The 21,563-nt window shown below is 41.6% G+C and overlaps 1 protein-coding gene across 1 annotated transcript; it reads left to right on the plus strand.

Moving 5' to 3' along the window:
• The first annotated feature begins 12,020 nt into the window (after window positions 1-12,020).
• Window positions 12,021-21,563, plus strand: LOC115143115 (thiol S-methyltransferase TMT1A-like). Its single transcript, XM_029683213.2, has 2 exons — window positions 12,021-12,602; window positions 14,313-21,563. Exons 1-2 carry the CDS (start codon window positions 12,108-12,110, stop codon window positions 14,544-14,546), a joined length of 729 nt encoding a protein of 242 aa, XP_029539073.1. The 5' UTR covers window positions 12,021-12,107; the 3' UTR covers window positions 14,547-21,563.

The following is a 21,563-nucleotide window of genomic DNA, read 5'->3' on the forward strand; positions in this document are numbered from 1 at the left end:
TTCTTAAATTATGAAAACAAATGTACCCAGGCCTGTCATATTTGATTGACAACCCTGTCTGTTGCATGAGTTTAACTTCATCAGGTCATGTCTAGCTAGCTAAGTTACATTCAGGCGACAAATGGATAAAAATTACAAGTCAGGTGCGCTAAAACGCAAAGAGCGAGAGAATAAGAAAAATGTAATTGCATCCGTCATGCTTGCAACCACTGCTTTAGCTTGACAGTGGCTAATGAGGCCGGTGTTGATGGAAGCATGGCCTCCCGCCCGTAACCACGGCTGTTACGGTGATCGTATTACTACCACACTGGTGGTCACGAGTCATGATGGCAGTCAAATTTCACATGACTGTTTAGTCCCGGTAATTAGGCTTCTCCAACCTCTGATGCTACTGATGGTCATTAATAGCCTACAAAACTTGCTAACTGCCTGGTACTCAGCCCTCTATTGTCCCTCTAATCACTCTGACATCAATATAAATGTATCCAAAATTGAATCAAACACTTCATGAGTGCCCATGAGCTCATGATGAGCAACATTTCTGTAGGCTGTGCAATTGCGTAAGAAAACAGAGTGATGGCCTCTATTAAAAAGAGGATGATCCCATCAGCTTTCTATTTGCTAGGCCTACTATATTTATTTGTCAACTTTCCTAATGTTAAGTGCATTGCTTCTCTTTAAAACAGGATGAAATAAAAATGAACCACTGCAATAGTGTCCTCCATTCGCTATTTAAGTGCATACTGTAGATGACGAGTATTTTTTCCCCTGCTCCTGTTTCGAGACAGGTGCATGATAATGGTCCATTCTAAATAAAAACAAATTTCACACATAAGTCATTTAGTATATATAAAGACACGATTAAATCAAGAATACTCTTATGAGTGACAATATTAGCCTATCACTTGTGAATTATATATTCGCTGCCAGGAAATTTGAGGCATTGTCAAGTGCTTGTCAAATTGTGAATGAGAGACTGATGAACAGCTGTGTACAGCCTGTACAAAAAAACAAAGCAGAGCTCATGTTTTTTATCAGACTTTAAAAAAAAAATCATTAGTGTCACACCCTGATCTGTTTCACCTGTCTTGTGCTTGTCTCCACCACCCAACAGGTATTTCCAATTCGTCCCCATTATCCCCTGTGTATTTACACCTGTGTTTTCTGTTTGTCGTTTGCCAGTTCGTCTTGTCCCGTCATGTCCTACCAGCATGTTCCTGTGCTCTAGTTTGAGCTTTTTCTAGTCTTCCCAGCTCTGACCTTTCTGCCTGTCCTGACCCCAATCCTGCCTGCCATCCTATACCGTCAGTTCGTGGTGGAGGTCAACGCCTCGGACATCGGAGTGGGGAAAGTCCTTTCCCAGCATTCTGCCCAGAACACGAAGCTGCCTCCCTGCACCTTCCCATAGTCTTAATCCCGCTGAGAGGAACTACGACACGGGAAATTGAGAATTACTCACAGTTAAGATGGGGTTGGAGTAGTGGAGGCACTGGTTAGAAGGGGCGGAACACCTATTCTTGGTGTGGACAGACCATAGGAACCTGGAATATCTTCGCACTGCCAAGCACCTCAACTCCAGGCAGGCGTGATGGGCCCTGTTATTCACTGGTTTTCATTTCACTATATCCTACCGCCCGGGGTCCAAGAATGTAAAGCCTGACGCACTCTCATGTCTGTACAGCCCCGCCACTACACCATCGGACCCCGAGACCATCCTCCCTACTTCCTGTCTAGAGCCTGCTATCTTCTGGGGAATAGAGTCTGGTCCGGCTAACCAGGATGTTTGTCCAGGATTCTGCCCGTACTCCGGTCCTGGAATGGGCACATTCCTTGAGGCTCTCCTGTCATCCTGGCTCCCGTCGGACCTTGGCTTTTGTCCGACAACGTTTTTGGTGGCCCACCATGGTTCTTGACTTCTCCGTGTTCGTTATTGCCTGCACTATGTGTGCGCAAAATAAGACTCCACGGCAAGCTCCGTCTAGCCTCCTTCAACCACTCCTGGTCCCATATATCCTTGGACTTCGTCACGGGTTTCCCTCCATCAGATGGCACCACCACCATCCTTACGGTGGTGGATAGGTTCTCCAAGCCGCCCATTTATCCCCCTTCCTAAATTGCCCTCAACAAGTCCTCAACTGGCAGCTTCATTAAATAGTACGATCAAAACACTCAACGTCAACTGTGAAGAGGCAACTCTGCCTAGACAGAGTTCCTCTGTCCAGTGTCTGTGTTCTTTTGTCCATCTTAATCTTTTATTTTTATTGGCCAGTCTGAAATATGGCTTTTTCTTTGCAACTCTAGAAGGCCAGCATCCCAGAGTCGCCTCTTCACTGTTGACGTTGAGACTGGTGTTTTGCAGGTACTATTTAATGAAGCTGCCAGTTGAGGACTTGTGAGGCATCTGTTTCTCAAACTAGACACTCTAATGTACGTCCTCTTGCTCAGTTGTGCACCGGGGCCTCCCACTCCTCTTTTTATTCTGGTTAGAGCCAGTTTGCGCTGTTCTGTGAAGGGAGTAGTACACAGTGTCGTACGAGATCTTCAGTTTCATGGCAATTTCCGTGTTTTTGTTAATTAACGGTCAATTACTGTGAGCAGGCGGTTATTTGCTTGACAATAACCGGCTGACAAAATTCCATGACTGCCACAGCCCTACCAGTGGTTGTAAGGATTGACGCTGGTAGAGACGAGAAGCAAGTACAGGGAGTGAACATTTAATGGTAACAGACATGGAATAGGACAGGACAGCATCTGGACATGAACACATAACGACATTAATGCAGACACAGGGAACAAACAGGGGAGCAGACCGTTATAGACGGGGCAATCAACAAAGGGAAGGAGTCCTGGTGAGTCCAATGAGCGCTGCTGCACATAATGATGGTGACGGGTGTGCATAATGAAGGGCAGCCTGATGCCCTCGAGCGCCAGAAAGGGAGAGCGGGAGCAGGCGTGACAGTGGTCATGGGGGGGGGGGGGGAACACAAAAGGAGGTGGACCAGCAGCAACTGGGAGGAGGTGGAGGGGGACAATTGCATAGCCAAAGTAAGGCTAGTTATAGCCGAGGATGTTTCTGCTGACGGCGACACAAGCAGCACACCACCTTGCAGAGCCGCTCTCACCCCTCTTCCAGCAGTGCTGAATAAAGCACCATAACTATACAACGCCTCTAAAAATGTTTTAAAACATTTGGGTTTAAATGTATGTTGGTGTTTTGAAACAGTTTACTAAAGAAGACGTACAGTTGACGTCGGAAGTTTAAACTAGGTCTTTCACAATTCATGACATTTATTCATATTAACAACTCCCTGTCTTAGGTCAGTTAGGATCACCACATTATCTTAAGAATGTGAAATGTCAGAATAATAGTAGAGAGAATGATTTATTCAGCTTTTATTTCTTTCATCACATTCCTAGTGGGTCAGAAGTTTACATACACTCAATTAGTATTTGGTAGCATTGCCTTTAAATTGTTTAAATTCTTTGGGTCAAACGTTTTGGGTAGCCTTCCACAAGCTTCCCACAACAAGTTGGATGCATTTTGGCCCATTCCTCCTGACAGAGATGGTGTAACTGAGTCAGGTTTGTAGGCCTACTTGCTCGCACACGCTTTTTCAGTTCTGCCCACAAATTTTCAATAGGATTGAGGTCAGGGCTTTGTGTGGCCATTCCAATACCTTGACTTTGCTGTCCTTAAACCATTTTGCCACAACTTCAGAAGTAGGTTTGGGGTCATTGTCCTTTTGGAAGACCGATTTACAACCAAGTTTTAACTTCCTGACTGATGTCTTGAGATGTTGCTTCAAAATATCCACATAATTTTCCATCCTCATGATGCCATCTATTTTGTGAAATACACCAGTCCCTCCTGCAGCAATGATGCTGGGTTGGAATAGTGTTCTTCGGCTTGCAAGCCTCCCCCTTTTTCCTCCAAACATAACAATGGACATTATGACCACAAGGTTCTATTTTTGTTTCATCGGACCAGAGGACATTTCTCCAAAAAATACAATCTTTTCGCACCAAAGTATGTTCATCTCTAGGAGACAGAACGCGTCTCCCTCCTGAGCGTTATGACGGCTGCATGGTCCCATGGTGTTTATACTTGCGTACTATTGTTTGTACAGATGAACGTGGTACCTTCAAGTGTTTGGAAATTTCTCCCAAGGATGAACCAGACTTGTGGAGGTCTACCATTTTTTTTCTGAGTTATTCGCTGATTTATTTTGATTTTCCCATGATGTCAAGCAAAGAGGCACTGAGTTTGAAGGTAGGCCTTGAAATACATCCACAGGTAGACCTCCAATTGACTCAAATGATGTCAATTAGCCTATCAGAAGCTTCTAAAGCCATGACATCATTTTCTGGAAATTTCCAAGCTGTTTAATGGCACAGTCAACTTAGTGTATGTAAACTTCTGAATCACCGGAATTGTGAAACAGTGTGTTATACGTGAAATAATCTGTCAGCAAACAATTGTTGGAAAAATGTATTGTGTCATGCACAAAGTAGATGTCCTAACAGATTTGCCAAAACTATAGTTTGTTAACATGAAATCTGTGGAGTTGTTGTAAAATTAGTTTTAATGACTCCAACCTAAGTGTATCTTAACTTCAGACTTCAACTGTACATCCTTTCTAACTAACTGCAAAAGGCTTCTATGAACGTAAACACTGCCATGGATCTAATTGACACCTGCATTGCTGAGATCAGATATATCAAATCAAACTTTATTTGTCACATACGCCAATACAACATTACCGTGAAAGGCTTACTTACAAGCCCTTAACCAACAGTGCATTAGTTCAAGAAAGAGTTAAGAAAATATTTACCAAATAAACAAAAGTCAAAATTATAAAAAGTAACACAATAAAATAACAATAACGAGGCTACATACAGGGGTACAGGTTAGTTGAGGTGATTTGTACATGTAGGTAGGGGTGAAGTGACTATGCATAAATAATAAACAGTGAATAACAGCAGTGTAAAAGCAGTTTCCTCTGACACTGCCTAGTATATAGGTCCTGGATGGCAGGAAGCTTGGCCGTACTCACTAACTTCTGTAGCGCCTTACAGTTATATGAGCAGTTACCATACCAAGCAGTGATGCAACCGGTCAGGGTGCTCTCGATGGTGCAACTGTAGAACTTTTTGAGGATCTAGGGACCCATGCCAAATCGTTTCAGTCTCCTGAGAGGGAAAATATGTTGTCGTGCCCTCTTCACGACTGTCTTAGTGTGTTTGGACCATGATAGTTAATTGGTGATGTGGACACCAAGGAGCTTGAAACTCTCGACCTGCTCCACTACAGCCCTGTCAATGTTAATGGGGGCCTGTTTGGCCTGCCTTTTCCTGTGGTCCACTATCAGCTCCTTTGTCTTGCTCACATTGAGGGAGAAGTTGTTGTCCGGGCACCATACGGCCAGGTCTCTGACCTCCTCCCTCGTCTCATCATCATTGGTGATCAGGCTTACCACTGTTGTATCGTCAGTAAACTTAATGATGGTGTTGGAGTCGTGTTTGGTCACGCAGTTGTGGGTGAACAAGGAATACAGGTGGGGACTAAGCACACACCCGAGGGGCCCCAGTGTTGAGGATCAGCAGATGTGTTGTTGCCTACACTTACCACCTGGGGGCGGCCCATCAGGAAGTACAGGATGCAGTTGATGAGGGAGGTGTTTAGTCCCAGGGTCCTTAGCTTAGGGATGAGCTTTGTGGGCGCTATGGTGATGAGAGCTGAGCTGTAGTCAATGAACAGCATTCTCACATAGGTGTATCTTTTGTCCAGGTGGGAAAGGGCAGTGTGGGGTGCGATTGAAATTGTGTCATCTGTGAATCTGTTGGGGTGGTATCCAAATTGGAGTGGGTCTAAGGTATCCGGGAGGATGCTGTTGATGTGAGCCATGACCAGCCTTTCAAAGAACTTCATGGCTACCTACGTGAGTGCTACTGGGTGGTAATCATTTAGGCAGGTTACCTTCACTTCCTTGTGCACAGGGACTATGGTGGACTGCTTGAAACATGTAGGTATTACAGACTCGGTCAGGGAGAAAAATGTCAGTGAAGACACTTGCCAGTTGGTCCGTGCATGCTTTGAGTAGCCGTGCTGGTAATCCGTTTGGCCCCGCGGCTTTGTGAATGTTGACCTGCTTTAAGGTCTTGCTCACATCAGCTACCAAGAGCGTTATCACACAGTCGTCCAGAACAGCTGGTGCTCTCATGCATGCTTCAGTGTTACTTGCCTCGAAGGGAGCATAAAAGACATTTACCTCATCTGGTAGGCGCGCGTCACTGGGCAGCTCACGGCTGAGTTTCCCTTTGTAGTCCGTAATAGTTTTCAAGCCCTGCCACATTCGATGAGCGTCAGAGCTGGTGTAATAGAATTCAATCTTAATCCTGTATTGACGCTTTGCTTGTTTGATGGTTCGTCTGAGGTCACATCGGGATTTCTTATATGTGTCCGGATTAGTGTCACGCACCTTGAAAGAGACAGCTCCAGCCTTTAGCTCGATGTGGATGTTGCCTGCAATCCATGGCTTCTGGTTGGGATACAGTGGGGCAAAAAAGTATTTAGTCAGCCACCAATTGTGCAAGTTCTCCCACTTAAAAAGATGAGAGAGGCCTGTAATTTTCATCATAGGTACACTTCAACTATGACAGACAAAATGAGAAAAAAAATCCAGAAAATCACATTGTAGGATTTTTAATGAATTAATTTGCAAATTATGGTGGAAAATAAGTATTTGGTCAATAACAAAAGTTTATCTCAATACTTTGTTATTTACCCTTTGTTGGCAATGACAGAGGTCAAACGTTTTCTGTAAGTCTTCACAAGGTGAAATTGCTCAATTTGGCTGGGCGGCCAACTCTAGGAAGAGTCTTGATGGATCCAAACTTCTTCTATTTAAGAATGATGGAGGCCACTGTGTTTCTGGGGACCTTAAATGCTGCAGACATTTGTTGGTACCCTTCCCCAGATCTGTGCCTCGACACAATCCTGTCTCAGAGCTCTATGGACAATTCCTTCAACCTCATGGCTTGTTTTTTTCTCTTCTCTGGCATGTACTGTCAACTGTGGGACCTTATATAGGCAGGTGTGTGCATTTCCAAATCATGTCCAATTAATTGAATTTACCACAGGTGGACTCCAATCAAGTTGTAGAAACATCTCAAGGATGACCAATGGAAACAGGATGCACCTGAGCTCAGTTTCGAGTCTCATAGTGAAGGGTCTGCATACTTAAGTAAATAAGGTATTTCTCTTTTCGCTTTGTCAGTATGGGGTATTGTCTGCAGATTGATGAGGATTCTAGAATAAGGCTCTAACATACGTAACAAAATGTTGAAAAAGTCAAGGGGTCTGAATACTTTCCGAATGCTCTGTATTCCGAGTTAACCATGGATCTCAACCCTGACGCAGACCTACCATTCCTCATTGCCAACGACATGCACCGAATCTGACCATTCTCCATAGAATCTACAAGACCATTCCCATCAGCAGTCAGAGCGAAGTTCTAGTCGCATGAAGCTCATCAAGAGCTATTTGTGTGCATGAATGACGCCAGACTATCCAATCTCACTTTGCTTTGTTTTGAGCAAGAAAAATAGCCACGAGAAGATGTTTGCGGGTTGGGGTGATGCGATAAAAAATATAAAAAATCATTCTGATTTTTCAGGGTGTGCTGCAGCACCCCTACGTCCTGTGACTATGGCAAGACATAGACATTTACAAAGTGGTTTGACAACATGAAGGAGGGGAAGATGACGTTTTAAAATGGGACCTTGATTTGTACATAGTTCGTTCACTTGTTGGGATTATTATTTTGGTTTATGGAATGCATGATGATGGAATTAACAAATTGACTACTAGGCTAAATCAATCTACAAAATGGCAAGATTGGCTGAGAAGAGTGAAAAATCTGGTGAGTGAAACATCCTTTTTTATTGGTCTTTGGTTAAGATAAAAGCAGTCAGAATGTTATTTCAGGCCCTCTTGCTCATCACCTCTCTGCACTTATAGGCAGTGTGTGTGTGTGTGTGTGTGTGTGTGTGTGTGTGTGTGTGTGTGTGTGTGTGTGTGTGTGTGTGTGTGTGTGTGTGTGTGTGTGAGAGCGAGAGAGAGAGAGACACTGCCTGCCATGTGTTGCTTACACTGTATCTGTTTTTGAGTTGTAGACTTACGTATCTACTTTATCTTTGAATGTAGGCCTTTTTGTCTACTAAACAACCTCTTCATGCCTTAGATGAATGATTTTGATGAATGGTTTTGATGAATCTTCGCTTGGGTGCTGCTGACCATGGTGCCGACTACCTGTGGAGCTCTCCTGGCCGCTACGCTTTGTAGAGCGACACGTCCTTGGTGCTAAAACATTGTTTTGCTATTAGCGGCCGACTGGCAACCTGTTTTCTTTTTTTTGTGTCTGGCAAAGTGAAACACCGTATCTCTCTGTGTGTTTTATTGGAAATCGGATTGCATGGCTCAATATGTGATAATGCCTCATTTGCATTTATGATTGGCCATATCAGCTATACTTTAAAAAATGATTTGGTCAGAAGGGCCCCTCGAGACCAATCCACCCCCTCTGTGCTGAGACCATAGCACCGCACCTGGTTGTAGGCCATAGTTTTGTTGAATTATTATTTGCTATAGCTAATGTGGGAAGCTACAATGAATATGTTCTCCAGCTCGCTACCACCAATGTTTTCCATTAAGCGCCAGCTGTTGGCTAATCAACCGGTTACAGACTCATTTTCAGCCAGCTACATTTTCCACTTCATATTAACCAGGCTACTTTTCATTTAAAAGCTTCAGTTCGCCAGTCCAGCATGCCTTCTCCCACTAGAATGAACGATATGCATCTTCTAACAATCTATTGGTAGGATAGGCGCCTGTCAGTCACAAAGCGAACGATGACAGGACAATGCAGAAGAGAGGAAGAAGCGAAGCAAGAGGTTTCACAGCCCAATGCATTTCTATGGGCTTATTTTGGAACTAAGCTTGATGCCTGCCTTCCCGGACAATGACTCTCGTTTTAGGGCGGAGACATGAGCATATTGTCATTATATACAGATCTCCAGTTGCAGTCCAAAAAAAATACACAGAGGAGGGAGAGAGCATAATGCACATTCATTTTCACATCCAATGTAATGTAAGTTGTAACGATGAGTCAAAATCCACGGCATATCTTAATCATTTTTTTTTCTGACACATTCATGTATAAAAGGTGTCGAACTTCAACTGACTGAATAAAGTCGATCTCCTATATCCCTTTGCCATTCATAAATAATGCAACTTGGTTATACTGTATGTCCTATGGTATCGCATTGGGACAAGTAACCTAAAGGATTTCCTAGGTTTCCTTTCCTAGCATGTCGGGGCCAGACAGTGAGTGACTCTCGTCTCGTCAGTCAGTGTAACCTCCCGAATCACATCAGTGAGAGAGCCGTTCATTTGGTTACCTATTGGTAGGCCTAGGCTTTTAGCGCTTATCTGCAGATAAATTATGAAAACATTTGATGAAGTTGGTGAATCATCATTGCAGGAACAATGGGCTAGCCTGGCAAACCATAAAGAGCATGGCCGGCATGTCAGCACCCTGTAAACCCCTCCACATAGATGATGAGCCAACATTTGTGAAGAAACTGAACCTGTTCTACAAAATAGTTGACACCCATAATCACACAAATGACTGCTTTGCTGTCCTACAGACTGTCCCTGCCTCTCACGCAGAGGAAATCATTGTTACCACAGAGCAGGTCACAAAGGTTTTTAAACAACTGAACACAAGAAAGGCCTCTGGGCCAGATAATGTGAGCCCAGTCCTCCTCAAGACCTTTGCTGAGGAGCTTGACCCAGTCTGGCAACCCATCTTCCAGTTATCCATCGACTCACACACAATACCACAGGCCTGGAAACGTTTCACTTCATCTCCATTCCGAAAAAGCCATGCCCCAAGGAACACAAGTGGCTCTGACCACAATGCTCATCAAATATTTGAAGAGAATAGTGGCTCTGAACCTAAAACTCTCTGCAGATGGGAAACTAGACCCTTACCAGCTAGTATATAGAAACGGGCGCAGTACAGAGGATGCAATGACCACCCTCACACACCTGATTCTGAAACACCTAGACCAACCAAAAATATATGCCAAAGCACTCTTTATAGATTTTTCCTGTGCTTTTAACACCATACAAACGCACCTTTTACTAGCCAAAATGAAAGAACTGGACATGAACCCACACCTCATTTACAGGTAACACTCATTTCTCAGTAACAGAACTCAAGGTAAACAACACTCTCTCCCCTCCTGTGGTCACCAACTGGGGAGCCCCACAAGGTTGTGTGAGCTCACCCGTCCTTTTCATTCTGTACACCAATTGCACAAGTCAAAACACCAAGCATTTTATGATTAAGTACTCCGATGACACTGTCCTGCTGGCCCTAATGGAGGACAACAAGCGACCTCCCACTGTACCTAGACAGTGTACACAGCCTTGTGCAGTGATGTGACAAACTATTTTGTCCTGAATGTCACAAAAACACAGGAGGTTATCTTTGAGCCCAGGTCAGTGGCTGAACGAAACCAGGTAGTCATTCACAGTGAAAACATCCAGCAGGTCTACTCTCATATATATATATATATATATATATATATATATCTGGGAGTACATGTTGACCATGCCCTGAGATGGAGTGTCAAAGTGGACTATGTGCTATGTGTGTGCTAAGGTGCAACAGTACATGCACTTTCTCTGCAGGCTGAAGTCTTTCAGGGCAACCTTGGAAATACTGAACATGTTCTTTTGCTCCACTATCCAGAGTGTTTTGCAGTACTGCATCACTGCTTGGTACAACACACAGTACAGGCAAAAACCAGGATGTCAAGTCTGCTGAAAACTGCCCAAAAAATGATTGTCAAGCTGACCATCAAAACCTTTCTGGACAGCTACCACACAAACATGCTGAGGACGGCAAACAAAATATCAGAGCCCCCCTCCCCTGTGCTCAACTCAGAGTTTGTGCTTCTGCCATCCAGGAAGCCCTACAGACTCCCCCTGTGCAATCTGGTCAGGTACAAAAATGAATTTGTGCCACATGCACTGACCCTTATGAACAAATAAGGAGGAACATTAGGGACACAGTAGATTCACTCATTCAGGAACGGGCAATAGTGAAAAGTGAGAAGTGAAATATAACTAACTGTGTTAAATTGTGCAATAACATTACGTGTCACGCTCAGGGACCTTGAACATTAAGGAGATATGTATAAGGTCTAAATCCTACTCAATATTCTCGTCTCCCTAAGTAAACATAATACATAATTAAAACCTATATTCCCTGAAAATGTCCCCAGCAGTTCAGTTAATCTTGGCTCTTCAACCCCATTACTCCTCAAATCTAATAACAATCACTCCCTTTCCCTCCCATATTTCTGGCACTGAAATATACTGAACAAAAATATAAACGCAACATGCAACAATGAAATCATTCTGCCAGGAAAGTGTAAGCTTCTTTGTAGTGAACATGTAATTGAGTATGTTTTTAGGAAAGCCTTTCCATCTATCTACCAGAAGGCAGGGGAAGTCTCATTGTATCACTGATACATTTTGTTCATGTCTTATGATACATTTGGGCAAATTAATACATTTTCAATACATTAGTTGATTCCTTACTAAGGTAATACATGTTTTAATATTTTTTAATGTCTGGATTCCGTGAGGACCCTAATTATCATACTTGGACTAGAATGAGGCTCTCCACTATAAATTAGATATTTCTATTGTCTGATTTTCACAGATATTTACTTTACGTACAAGAAAATTCATTGGGATATGGTGAGAGGCATGGCATAGGCCAAACATAACATCAAACATACACATTCATGAAAAAATAAAACAAGAATGACAGTTTAATGATTTACCCCTCCCTTCCACATGACATAGCTGTGCCTCCATGTCTCTGGTCCACACTCCAGTCCAGTTGGTGGCGGTAATGCACTTTAAAGTTGGTTGCCAGCAGTCATAAAAAATACACAGAAGAAGACGAAGAGCTTGAAACGAAACATTCTTTCGACTGTATCAACTTCTGCAGCTCAACATACGCAAAATGACTTGTTTTATGAATTTCTTTACGTTTATTTTCAAGGTAGTAACGTTGCCACTAAAATTAATGGAAGTGGTTGGCATATATGGCATCTACAAGCGTTTCTTTCCATTTCTAATTTACAAGATATCTTTCACCTACAACAAGAAAATGAACGACAAAAAGAAGGATCTTTTCAGCAATCTCTCAGAGTTCACCAAAGGCAATGGCCCGCTTCGCATTTTGGAGATCGGTTGCGGAAGCGGGGCTAACTTTGAATTCTACCCGTCTGGTTGCAAGGTGGTTTGCACCGACCCCAATCCTCACTTCGAGAAGTATCTACAAAAAAGTCTGGCTGTCAATGATCACCTAACATTTGAAAGATTTGTGGTCGCTTCGGGAGAGGACATGGGGGCAGTGAAAGATGACTCTGTGGACGTTGTCGTCTCCACGCTGGTGCTGTGTTCTGTCAACAACATACCGCGAACATTGCAGGAGGCACATCGCATATTGAGGCCTGTAAGTTGATTTTCATATTTAGAGTGTAATCATTTGAGCGCTTATCAATTTGGAAAGGAAACAATGCATCCACTCTCAAATATAAAATATTGGCCATGGTATAACCCTTCAGCATAGTTAAATTACGTTTTTCTGAGAAATGTCAGTAACGCGCTGCTGGCATTTTGTCAACAGTTTATACACTGAGTGTACAAAACATTAGGAACACCTGCTCTTTCCATGACAGACTGACCAGGTGAATCCAGATGAAAGCTATGATCCCTTATTGATGTCACTTGTTAAATCCACTTCGATCAGCGTAGATGAAGGGGAGGAGATGGGTTCAAAGGACTTTTAAGCATTGAGACTATTTAAAACATGGATTGTGTATATGTGCCATTAAGAGGGGGAATGGGCCAGACAAACGATTTGTGCCTTTGAACGGGGTATGGTAATAGGTGCCAGGTGCACCGGTTTGAGTGTGTCAAGAACTGCAACGCTGCTGGGTTTTTCATGCTCAACAGTTTCCCTTGTTTCTCAAGAATGGTCCACCACTCAAAGGATATCCAGCCGACTTGGCACAACTGTGGAAAGCATTGGAGTCCACATGGGCCAGCAATCTGTGTGCAATGCTTTGGACACGTTGTAGAGTCCATGGCCTGACGAATTGAGGCTGTTCTGAGGGGAAAAGGGTGTGCAACTCAATGCTAATGTAAGAATATTTTAAGATAATACATAACGCAGAGGACGAGAGTTCTTATACAGTTCTAACGATCAAGGGAATTTTAATTTTTATTTTCCAGTGATAGGGATTAATGCAGAGACATATGGGAGGAATTAGTCTATGTATTGAGTCTGAAATAGGATACTTGTTATTTGGCCATTGGCCCAGTTTTATTGCAAGGAATTCTATTTGGTCAACCACAGGCTAGGGCTGGGTTATAGAACTACATCCTGTCCCTTTGTTCAGGAGAGACTCACGGGAGAGAATCACTGAGGACAGGGAAGGAACGACCATCTACCTCTCAGCATAACATCTATGACTTATTCTCTTTAAATAAACCTATTTTCCTCCCCATGATTTGCTTTGGGGTCTGTGTTATTAAAGAATAACATCAACTGCTAACATTAGGAAGGTGTTCCAAATGTTTTGTACTCTGTGTATAACTGAGGTCACTATTGTTAGGGCTTACTATGTAGATTCTGTAGTCTAAATGATTACAACTACTTTCCTACAGATTATGATGGCAATTAGCGTTACTCAGAAAATCAATTGGTAACTTGCAAAACAATTAATCAAATGGCAGCTTGTAACTCAACTGGCAATCTAACATTGTAAATGTTGTTTTGAAACAAAACCAGTATGTCTAGGTAGTTTTTAAGTTATGATGAATATTAGGCTATAGCTAGGAAGTTGCAACAAGCTATAGCAGGCACCAAACGTAGGCAATATAGCTACACTAACTAATTCAATTTAGTTTGATTGAATCATCAGGAACACAAGCTAGTGGGCAACGAATACACCACTGTGCAGGCACTTGAATCACTAAACATAAATGCCCTGCTGCGGCTATTTTTAGAAGACCGTCACGTTTATAAGTTTCAACTAAATAGTCAGTTACTATCTACATACTGACAATGCATTTTTCTACTAACAGTGGTAAGGACTGAAGGTTGGAACAAAATGCTTTGTAACTACTGGTAACTTTTGTTGTTGTGAATGTCCAACAGGGTGGTGCTCTGTACTTTTTAGAGCATGTAGTGGCAGACCCATCCTCTTGGACATACTTCTTCCAGCACGTCCTCCAGCCGATATGGTACTACTTTGGGGATGGATGTGAAGTAGTCAGGGCGACATGGAAACATCTGGAGACTGCTGGGTTCTCTGAGCTCAAACTGAGGCACATCGAGGCACCACTCAACTTCATGATCAAACCACATATTATAGGCTATGCTGTCAAGTAAAGTTTGACCCAAAAAAATCAAAAAAGCACTTGCACATCTCGTTGCAAGTGTGTGGGGAATAATGTGATGACAGTTTAAAGAAAAAATAAACCCGCACAGTGCTCTTGCTTGTATCACTTGTTCCTATTCAGGCTTTAATATAATACGTCATAAGCAAGAGTGCAGGTTTCTCTTTTCTTTACAGTAAAGTTTGATAAGAATCTCTGGTCTTAGGCCTATCCCAGCAACTGTTTAAAAATAATTGTTGACACTTTTATGTATTCAGTGTAATTTTATAACCCATATTTTACCAGGTAAGTTGACTCAGAACACGTTATTATTTAACTTGGGGAATAGCTATTGGGGATGAATGAGCCAATTGGAAGCTAGGTATGATTAGATGGCCATGACAGTCAGATTGGGAATTTAGCCAGGACACTGGGGTTAACATCACTGCTCTTACAATAAGTGCCATGGGAGTCAGGACACCTGTTTAACGTCCCATCCAAAAGACCGCACCCTACACAGGGCAATGTCCGTAATCACTGCCCTGGGATATTTTTATTGACCAGAGGATAGAGTGCCTCCTACTGGCCCTCCAACACAACTTCCAGCAGCAACTGGTCTCCCATCCAGGGAATGACCAGTCCAACCCTGCTTAGCTTCAGAGGAAAGCCAGCAGCATACCACTAAGTGTTATTTTGGTTTTGGGCACTTTTCTTAAAAAGAGTTATTCAAAAAAAGTACTTAAAATGGCATATACAGGGAGTGTGTATTAATCTGAAGAGATCACCTCTGTGTAACCAAATGGGGCAACAAGCTGTTTTTTCTTTAGGGAGAGTGGAGGCTCAGAATGCTAGGAGAAGAGGGCCGCTGTCATCTAGTGGATATAAACTCTAACCAATAGGCCACCACCTGATCAGATAAACTCTGGGTCTGAGACATGTTCCATAGGGATAATCTCAATTGGATACTCAAGTCCTCCTCTCTACCTTCTCAAAATCCATTGGATGAGAAAGCTAGATGTCCCGCCACTCAAACCTTCTCCAACAGGTTTTGAGGAGAGGGAGAAAGGATGTGAGGAGTATGCAATTCTCCCATAGTTTAGTTTGGCATTTCCTCAATTCCTCCTGGCATTACAGTGCTTTCATAAAGTATTCACGCCCCTTGACTTTTCCCACATTTTGTTGTGTTAGTCTGAATTTAAAATGGATTAACTTGAGATTTTGTGCCACTGGCCTACACATAATACCCCATAATGTCAAAGTGGAATTGTTTTTTGAAATTGGTTCCCATTAATTAAAAATGAAAAGCTGAAATGTCTTGAGTCAATAAGTAGAATATAAAAGCAGACACTGAATATCCCTTTGAGCGTGGTGGAGTTATGAATAACACAGTTTCATTTAATTAGTCATTTCTCCCAATTGGTAATTAGTATCTCATCACTGCATCTCGATTCAGGATAGGAAAAGGTCAAGAGCTGAAACGCAACCAAATCAAGCCGCACTGCCCACTTAACCTGGAAACTAGCCACACCATTGTGTCAGAGGAAAACACTGTACACCGTGTCAGCATGCATGCACCCAGCGTGCCACAGGAGTCACTAGAGCGTAGTGGGACAAGGACATCCCTACCAGCCAAACTCTCCCCTAACCCGGACGACGCTGGGCCGATTGCGCGCCACCCCATGGTTCTCCCGGTCGCAGTCTGGACTCATAGTGATCTAAAGCGTAGTGCTTTAGACCACCACGCCACTCAGGAGGCCCATCAATTACACTTTTGATGGTGTATTAATAAGCCCAGTCACTACAAAGATACAGCGTTTTTCCTAACTCCGTTGCCAGAGAGGAAGGACACCACTCAGGGATTTCACCATGAGGCCAACAGTGACTTTAAAACAGTTAAGAGTTTTATGGCTGTGATGGAAGACTGAGGATGGATCAACAACATTGTAGTTACTCCACAATACTAACCTAAATAACAGATTGAATACAGAATAAAAATATTCCAAAACATGCATCCTGTTTGGAATAATGCACTAAAGTAAAACGCTTGTCTGCTTGCTCAGGACAAGTAGACAAGCTGACTATAGATATTAGTTGTCCGAATGGACAATATAAAACAATTAGGCTATCCTGAACAGAATTGGATTAAAGTGTCCTCCGGATGTGTTGCTCACTGTCTTCCCAATCTCTGGAGACTGCATTGACAGGCACAAGTGGTCTTTCAATCATGCAGTCGCGAGATGCGTTTGCAAATTTGTTGATAATTATTGTTTGTGGTGATTTTCCCAGTTATAGCAAATTTGGTAACACTTTACTTGACACCCTGTGTCATAACATGTTATAACATCATAACGTTGTCATGTCATAATAGCTAGCATAACTTGTCATTACACTGTTATGACCCATATATTTACACCTGTTGTAATATATATTGAGTAATTTTATGGCTGGTTATGACACCTAAATAAGAGTGTCAACCCACATTTATAAAAATTAAAAAAATCCTTGCCAAGAAGTTTTCTTTCGTTTTTCTTAAATCCTTTGTTGTAATTAATTATTTACAGTCATGTTTTTTTCATCATATTTTAAATAACTTTATAACACTGTCATGAAGCATTATGACCATCCTGTGTCACTTTACTTGGACTAAGAAAATACACTTTGACACTGTGAAGAAGCATTATGACCATCATAATCATATAAGCCAGATGGGCCTGTCACATACATGCCATTATATCAGTCAAAAAGAGGGTGTCCTGTCCTGCTCCTGAAATCTGCTCCTGCATTCAACCCAGTCATTCGCAACAGAGCATTGGGGTAGGTGCATGTCTGACATCAATGTGTGTGCAATTACAATGGTGATAATTGAATATGGTCAGTTTAAAAAATACCTATACAACATAAACATACAGTTGACACGTAGGCTATGGGCAATGGAATGTTGTGCCTTGTGTGGTGGGTTTTGACACTTATGTACGTGTCATAACCAGCCATAAAATAACTTCCATGGTAGGATTTGTGGGTTTTTACATTGTTATGTAGGGGTCATAACCAGTGACAAAATAACGCAAAATATGTCACAACAGGTGTAAATATGTGTCATGAGTGTTATGACCTGTTATGTCAGCTGTCATCAAATCAAATTTGATGTCACATACAACAGGTAGACCTTACAGTGAAATGCTTACTTACAAGCCCTTAACCGACAATGCAGTTTGAACAAAATACCTAAAAAATATATAATAAAAAGTAAGAGATAAGAATAACAAATCATTGAAGAGTAGCAGTAAATAACAATTGTGGGGCTATATAAAGGGGGTACCGGTACAGTGTCAATGTGTAGGGGAACCGGTGTCGAGGTAATTGAGTTAATATGTAGGTAGAAGTATTAAAGTGACTATGCATAGATAATAACCAAAAGTAGCAGCAGCGTTCTGGGGCAGGGGGGGGCAATACAAATAGTCTGGGTAGCCATTTGATTAGCTGTTCAGGAGTCTTATGGCTTGGGGGTAGAAGCTATTTAGGAGCCTCTTGGACCTAGACTTGGCGGTCCGGTACCGCTTGCCATGTGGTTGTAGTCTTTGCCAATTTTTAGGGCCTTCCTCTGACACCGCTTGGTAAAGAGGTCCTGGATGGCAGGAAGCTTGGCCCCGATGATGTACTGGGCCTGACGCACTACCCTCTGTAGTGCCTTGCGGTAGGAGGCCGAGCAGTTGCCATACCAGCCGGTGATGCAACCGGTCAGGATACTCTCGATTTTGCAGCTGTAAAACCTTTTGAGGATCTGAGGACCCATGCACAACATCTCTGCTTCTCACTATCACGCATTAGTTTCGCTTCCCCACCCGCCATTTTTAAAAAGACCCCCAGATCCTCAAAAGGTTTTACAGCTGCAAAATCGAGAGTATCCTGACCGGTTGCATCACCGGCTGGCATTGCCTTCTTGAATTATGCAGAAACGGGTTTAGGTCATGTCATTTATTTTGTTGGAAAGGGGAGAAAGTGTGCTTTACAATGGTATTGACATTACAGTTGATCTAGAAGTATTATGTTTTGGGGGCGCTAAAATAAGGTCAATTGTACAGACCAAGGCGATGTACAAAAGTGAGTGAGTTTACGTTAGCTAGCTAGGCAGCTGACAGGCAAAATGTGGCTAGCAGTAGTTTCTCTGCTAGCATGAAAACAAGTGCAGAAAATGCTGTACAATAACAAAATATGACTAAAACATTGACAACTTTGTTGGGAAACATTAGGAAACAAATACTGTACTCATAGTTCTTGCTTCCCAAACAGTGAAGGATAAAACAGTTAGAATAATAATGTTAGCTGAACTTGGTAGTTAATTAACACTGCAAGCCTGCGCTAGCTATGACATCATCAGTCACTCTTAAAGGGACAGGCTTTCTTAAAGGTGAATAAAACAAAAATTAATATAGAACGGTTGTCTCCAATTAACAAAAATGTAATTAAATGTTGTTGTATTGTACTGGAACTTATGACAACAAACTATACTTTTGGGGTTCAATTAAGAAAAAAGTTCTGATACAATTACAAGCAATTACCCATAACATGATCCAGCCACCACTCAATAATGTGTTGTATTGGATTTGCCCCAAACATAACACTTTGAATTCAGGAAAAGTTAACTGCTTTGACACATTTTTTGCAGTTTTACTTTACTGCCTTGTTGCAAACAGGATGCATGTTTTGGAATATTTGTTATTCTGTTCAGGCTTCCTTTTTACTCTGTCAATTAGGTTAGTATTGTGGAGTAACTGCAATGTTGATCCATCCTCAGTTTTCTCCTATCACAGCTATTAAACTCTGTAACGGGTTTAAAATCACCATTGGCCTCATGGTGAAAACTGTGAGCGGTTTCCTTTCTCTCCAACAGCTGAGTTTAGGATGGACGCCTGTATCTTTGTGTTACTGGGTGTATTGGTACACCATCCAAAGTGTAATTAATAATTCACCATGCTCGAAGGCATATTCAATGTCTGCTTTTTTAAATTTATTTGTATCCATCTACCAATAGGTAGGCCGTCATTGTCAATAAGAATTTGTTCTTAACTGACTTGCATTGTTAAATGAAATAAAATAAATGGGTGCCCTTAGCGAGGCATTGGAAAACCTCCCTGGTCTTTGTGATTGAATCTGTGTTTGAAATTCACTGCTTACAGATAAATGTATGTGTGGGGTACAGAGATGAGGTAGTCATGTTAAACTTTATTATTGCATACAAAGTGAGTCCATGCAACTTGTGACTTTTTAAGCACATTTTTACTTTTGAAATGATTTAGGCTTGGCATAACAAAAGGTGTTGAATATTTATTGACTCAAGGCATTTCAGATTTGAATTTGTTATTGATTTGAACGAAAAAAAAAGAAAAAAAAAACATTAATGCACTTTGACGTTATGGGGTATTGTGTGTAGGCCAGTGACACAAAATCTCAATTTCATCCATTTTAAATTCAGGCTGTAACGCAACAAAATGTGGAAAAAGTCAAGGTGTGTGAATACTTTATGAAGACACTGTATATCACTGGTTAGAAGAGATTTTGCTAAAGACAGTCATCTACATACATTGTAGAATGTTGGATGGAAGTTTTGTGAGGCTGCCGAAACGGGGAAGGAAACAAATCAGGTGCTTTTTAATTTAATCACAACACGCCATAGGATATCAACAGTGACAAGAGCTGGCTGTTATTGGAGTGATACTTTCTCTCAAATCCATGTATTGGTGTGTGACCGCAACTTTTTACAGAGAGCACCCTGAATTTTCATTGCCATTTGAGTTTTAAAATTATTGTAGAATTCTAAGTCCTAAGACTGACAGGGTGTATGTCAAAATCAACAGTATAAAGCCAATTATATTGATTTGTTTTAATCAATTTTGTGTCATTGTGATTACTATAAATGTTTATACTAACATCACTAATATGAGGTAAACAGGATGTTTACCACATTGTTTGATGTGGTCAAAACGTGAGGTTCTGTAATGTAGTAATACATACTGTCCACGTTCGGGAAATTAATGCAAATCTAAAATAATCTAATATGTAGCTTTATTGGACAATTTCACAGATTTATATGGCACAGAAACTGTACATTTTATGTTAAACTGCAATCAAGATTAAAGAACAGTAAACTGAGGAACAGTCTTTCTCCCGTGTCTCTCCAGAGCATAATCTCCATCTTTTTGTCTACTCACACAAGTGATAATTCTCTGAGGTTCTCGACCTCTTCAACACACCACCAGAACCAGTCCTAGGAATCATATTGGATTCCAATACAAGAATCCAATAGAAAACCCTATCAGATTTTGGAACCAGTCCTATAGGATAAGTGCTATAGGATGGATTCTATCCTATAGGATAGGTTCCAAAATCTGATAGAAAATTCTATTGGATTGTAATATTTCTTTTTTATTGGAATACTATAGGATTTTTTTTTACTAGGGGTCCAACTTGACAAGTGGCTAAAAAAGTTAATGTCAAGCCCTGTAGAAAAAAAACGGTTTAGTCTGCTTTCCAACAGACACTGGGAGATCTTCCCCTTTCAACAGGACAATAACCTAAAACACAAGGCCATATACACACTGGAATTGCTTAATAAGACGACATTGAATGTTCCTGGGTGGCCTAGTTACAGTTTTGACTTAAATCGGCTTGAAAATCTAGGGCAAGACTTGAAAATGGCTGTCTAGCAATGATCAACAATCAACTTGACAGAGCTTGAAGAATTTTGAAAATAATAATGTGCAGATATTGTACAATCCAGGTGTGTAAAGCTATTAGAGACTTACCCAGAAAGATTCACAGGAGTAATCGCTGCCAAAGGTAATTCTAACATGTTAGAATCTATAAATGAGATATTTCAGAATTTCAATAAATTAGCAGCAATTTCTGAAGAATAAATGTAACTTTGTCATTATGGGGTATTGTGTGTAGATGTCTGAAAGAAATATTTAACACTTTTGAAATTCTGGCTGTAACACAACAACATGTGGAATAAAGATTCAGCTCAGACACA

The sequence above is a fragment of the Oncorhynchus nerka genome, linkage group LG15 (genome assembly GCF_034236695.1).
Source record: "Oncorhynchus nerka isolate Pitt River linkage group LG15, Oner_Uvic_2.0, whole genome shotgun sequence".
In the NCBI taxonomy this organism is placed as follows: domain Eukaryota; kingdom Metazoa; phylum Chordata; class Actinopteri; order Salmoniformes; family Salmonidae; genus Oncorhynchus; species Oncorhynchus nerka.

Excerpts from the sequence above, each read along its gene's own strand:
- LOC115143115 (XM_029683213.2), top strand. The coding sequence starts at position 12,108 with ATGACTTGTTTTATGAATTTCTTTACGTTTATTTTCAAGGTAGTAACG. Across the intron at positions 12,603-14,312 it reads CACATCGCATATTGAGGCCT|GGTGGTGCTCTGTACTTTTT; the intron begins GTAAGTTGATTT and ends AATGTCCAACAG.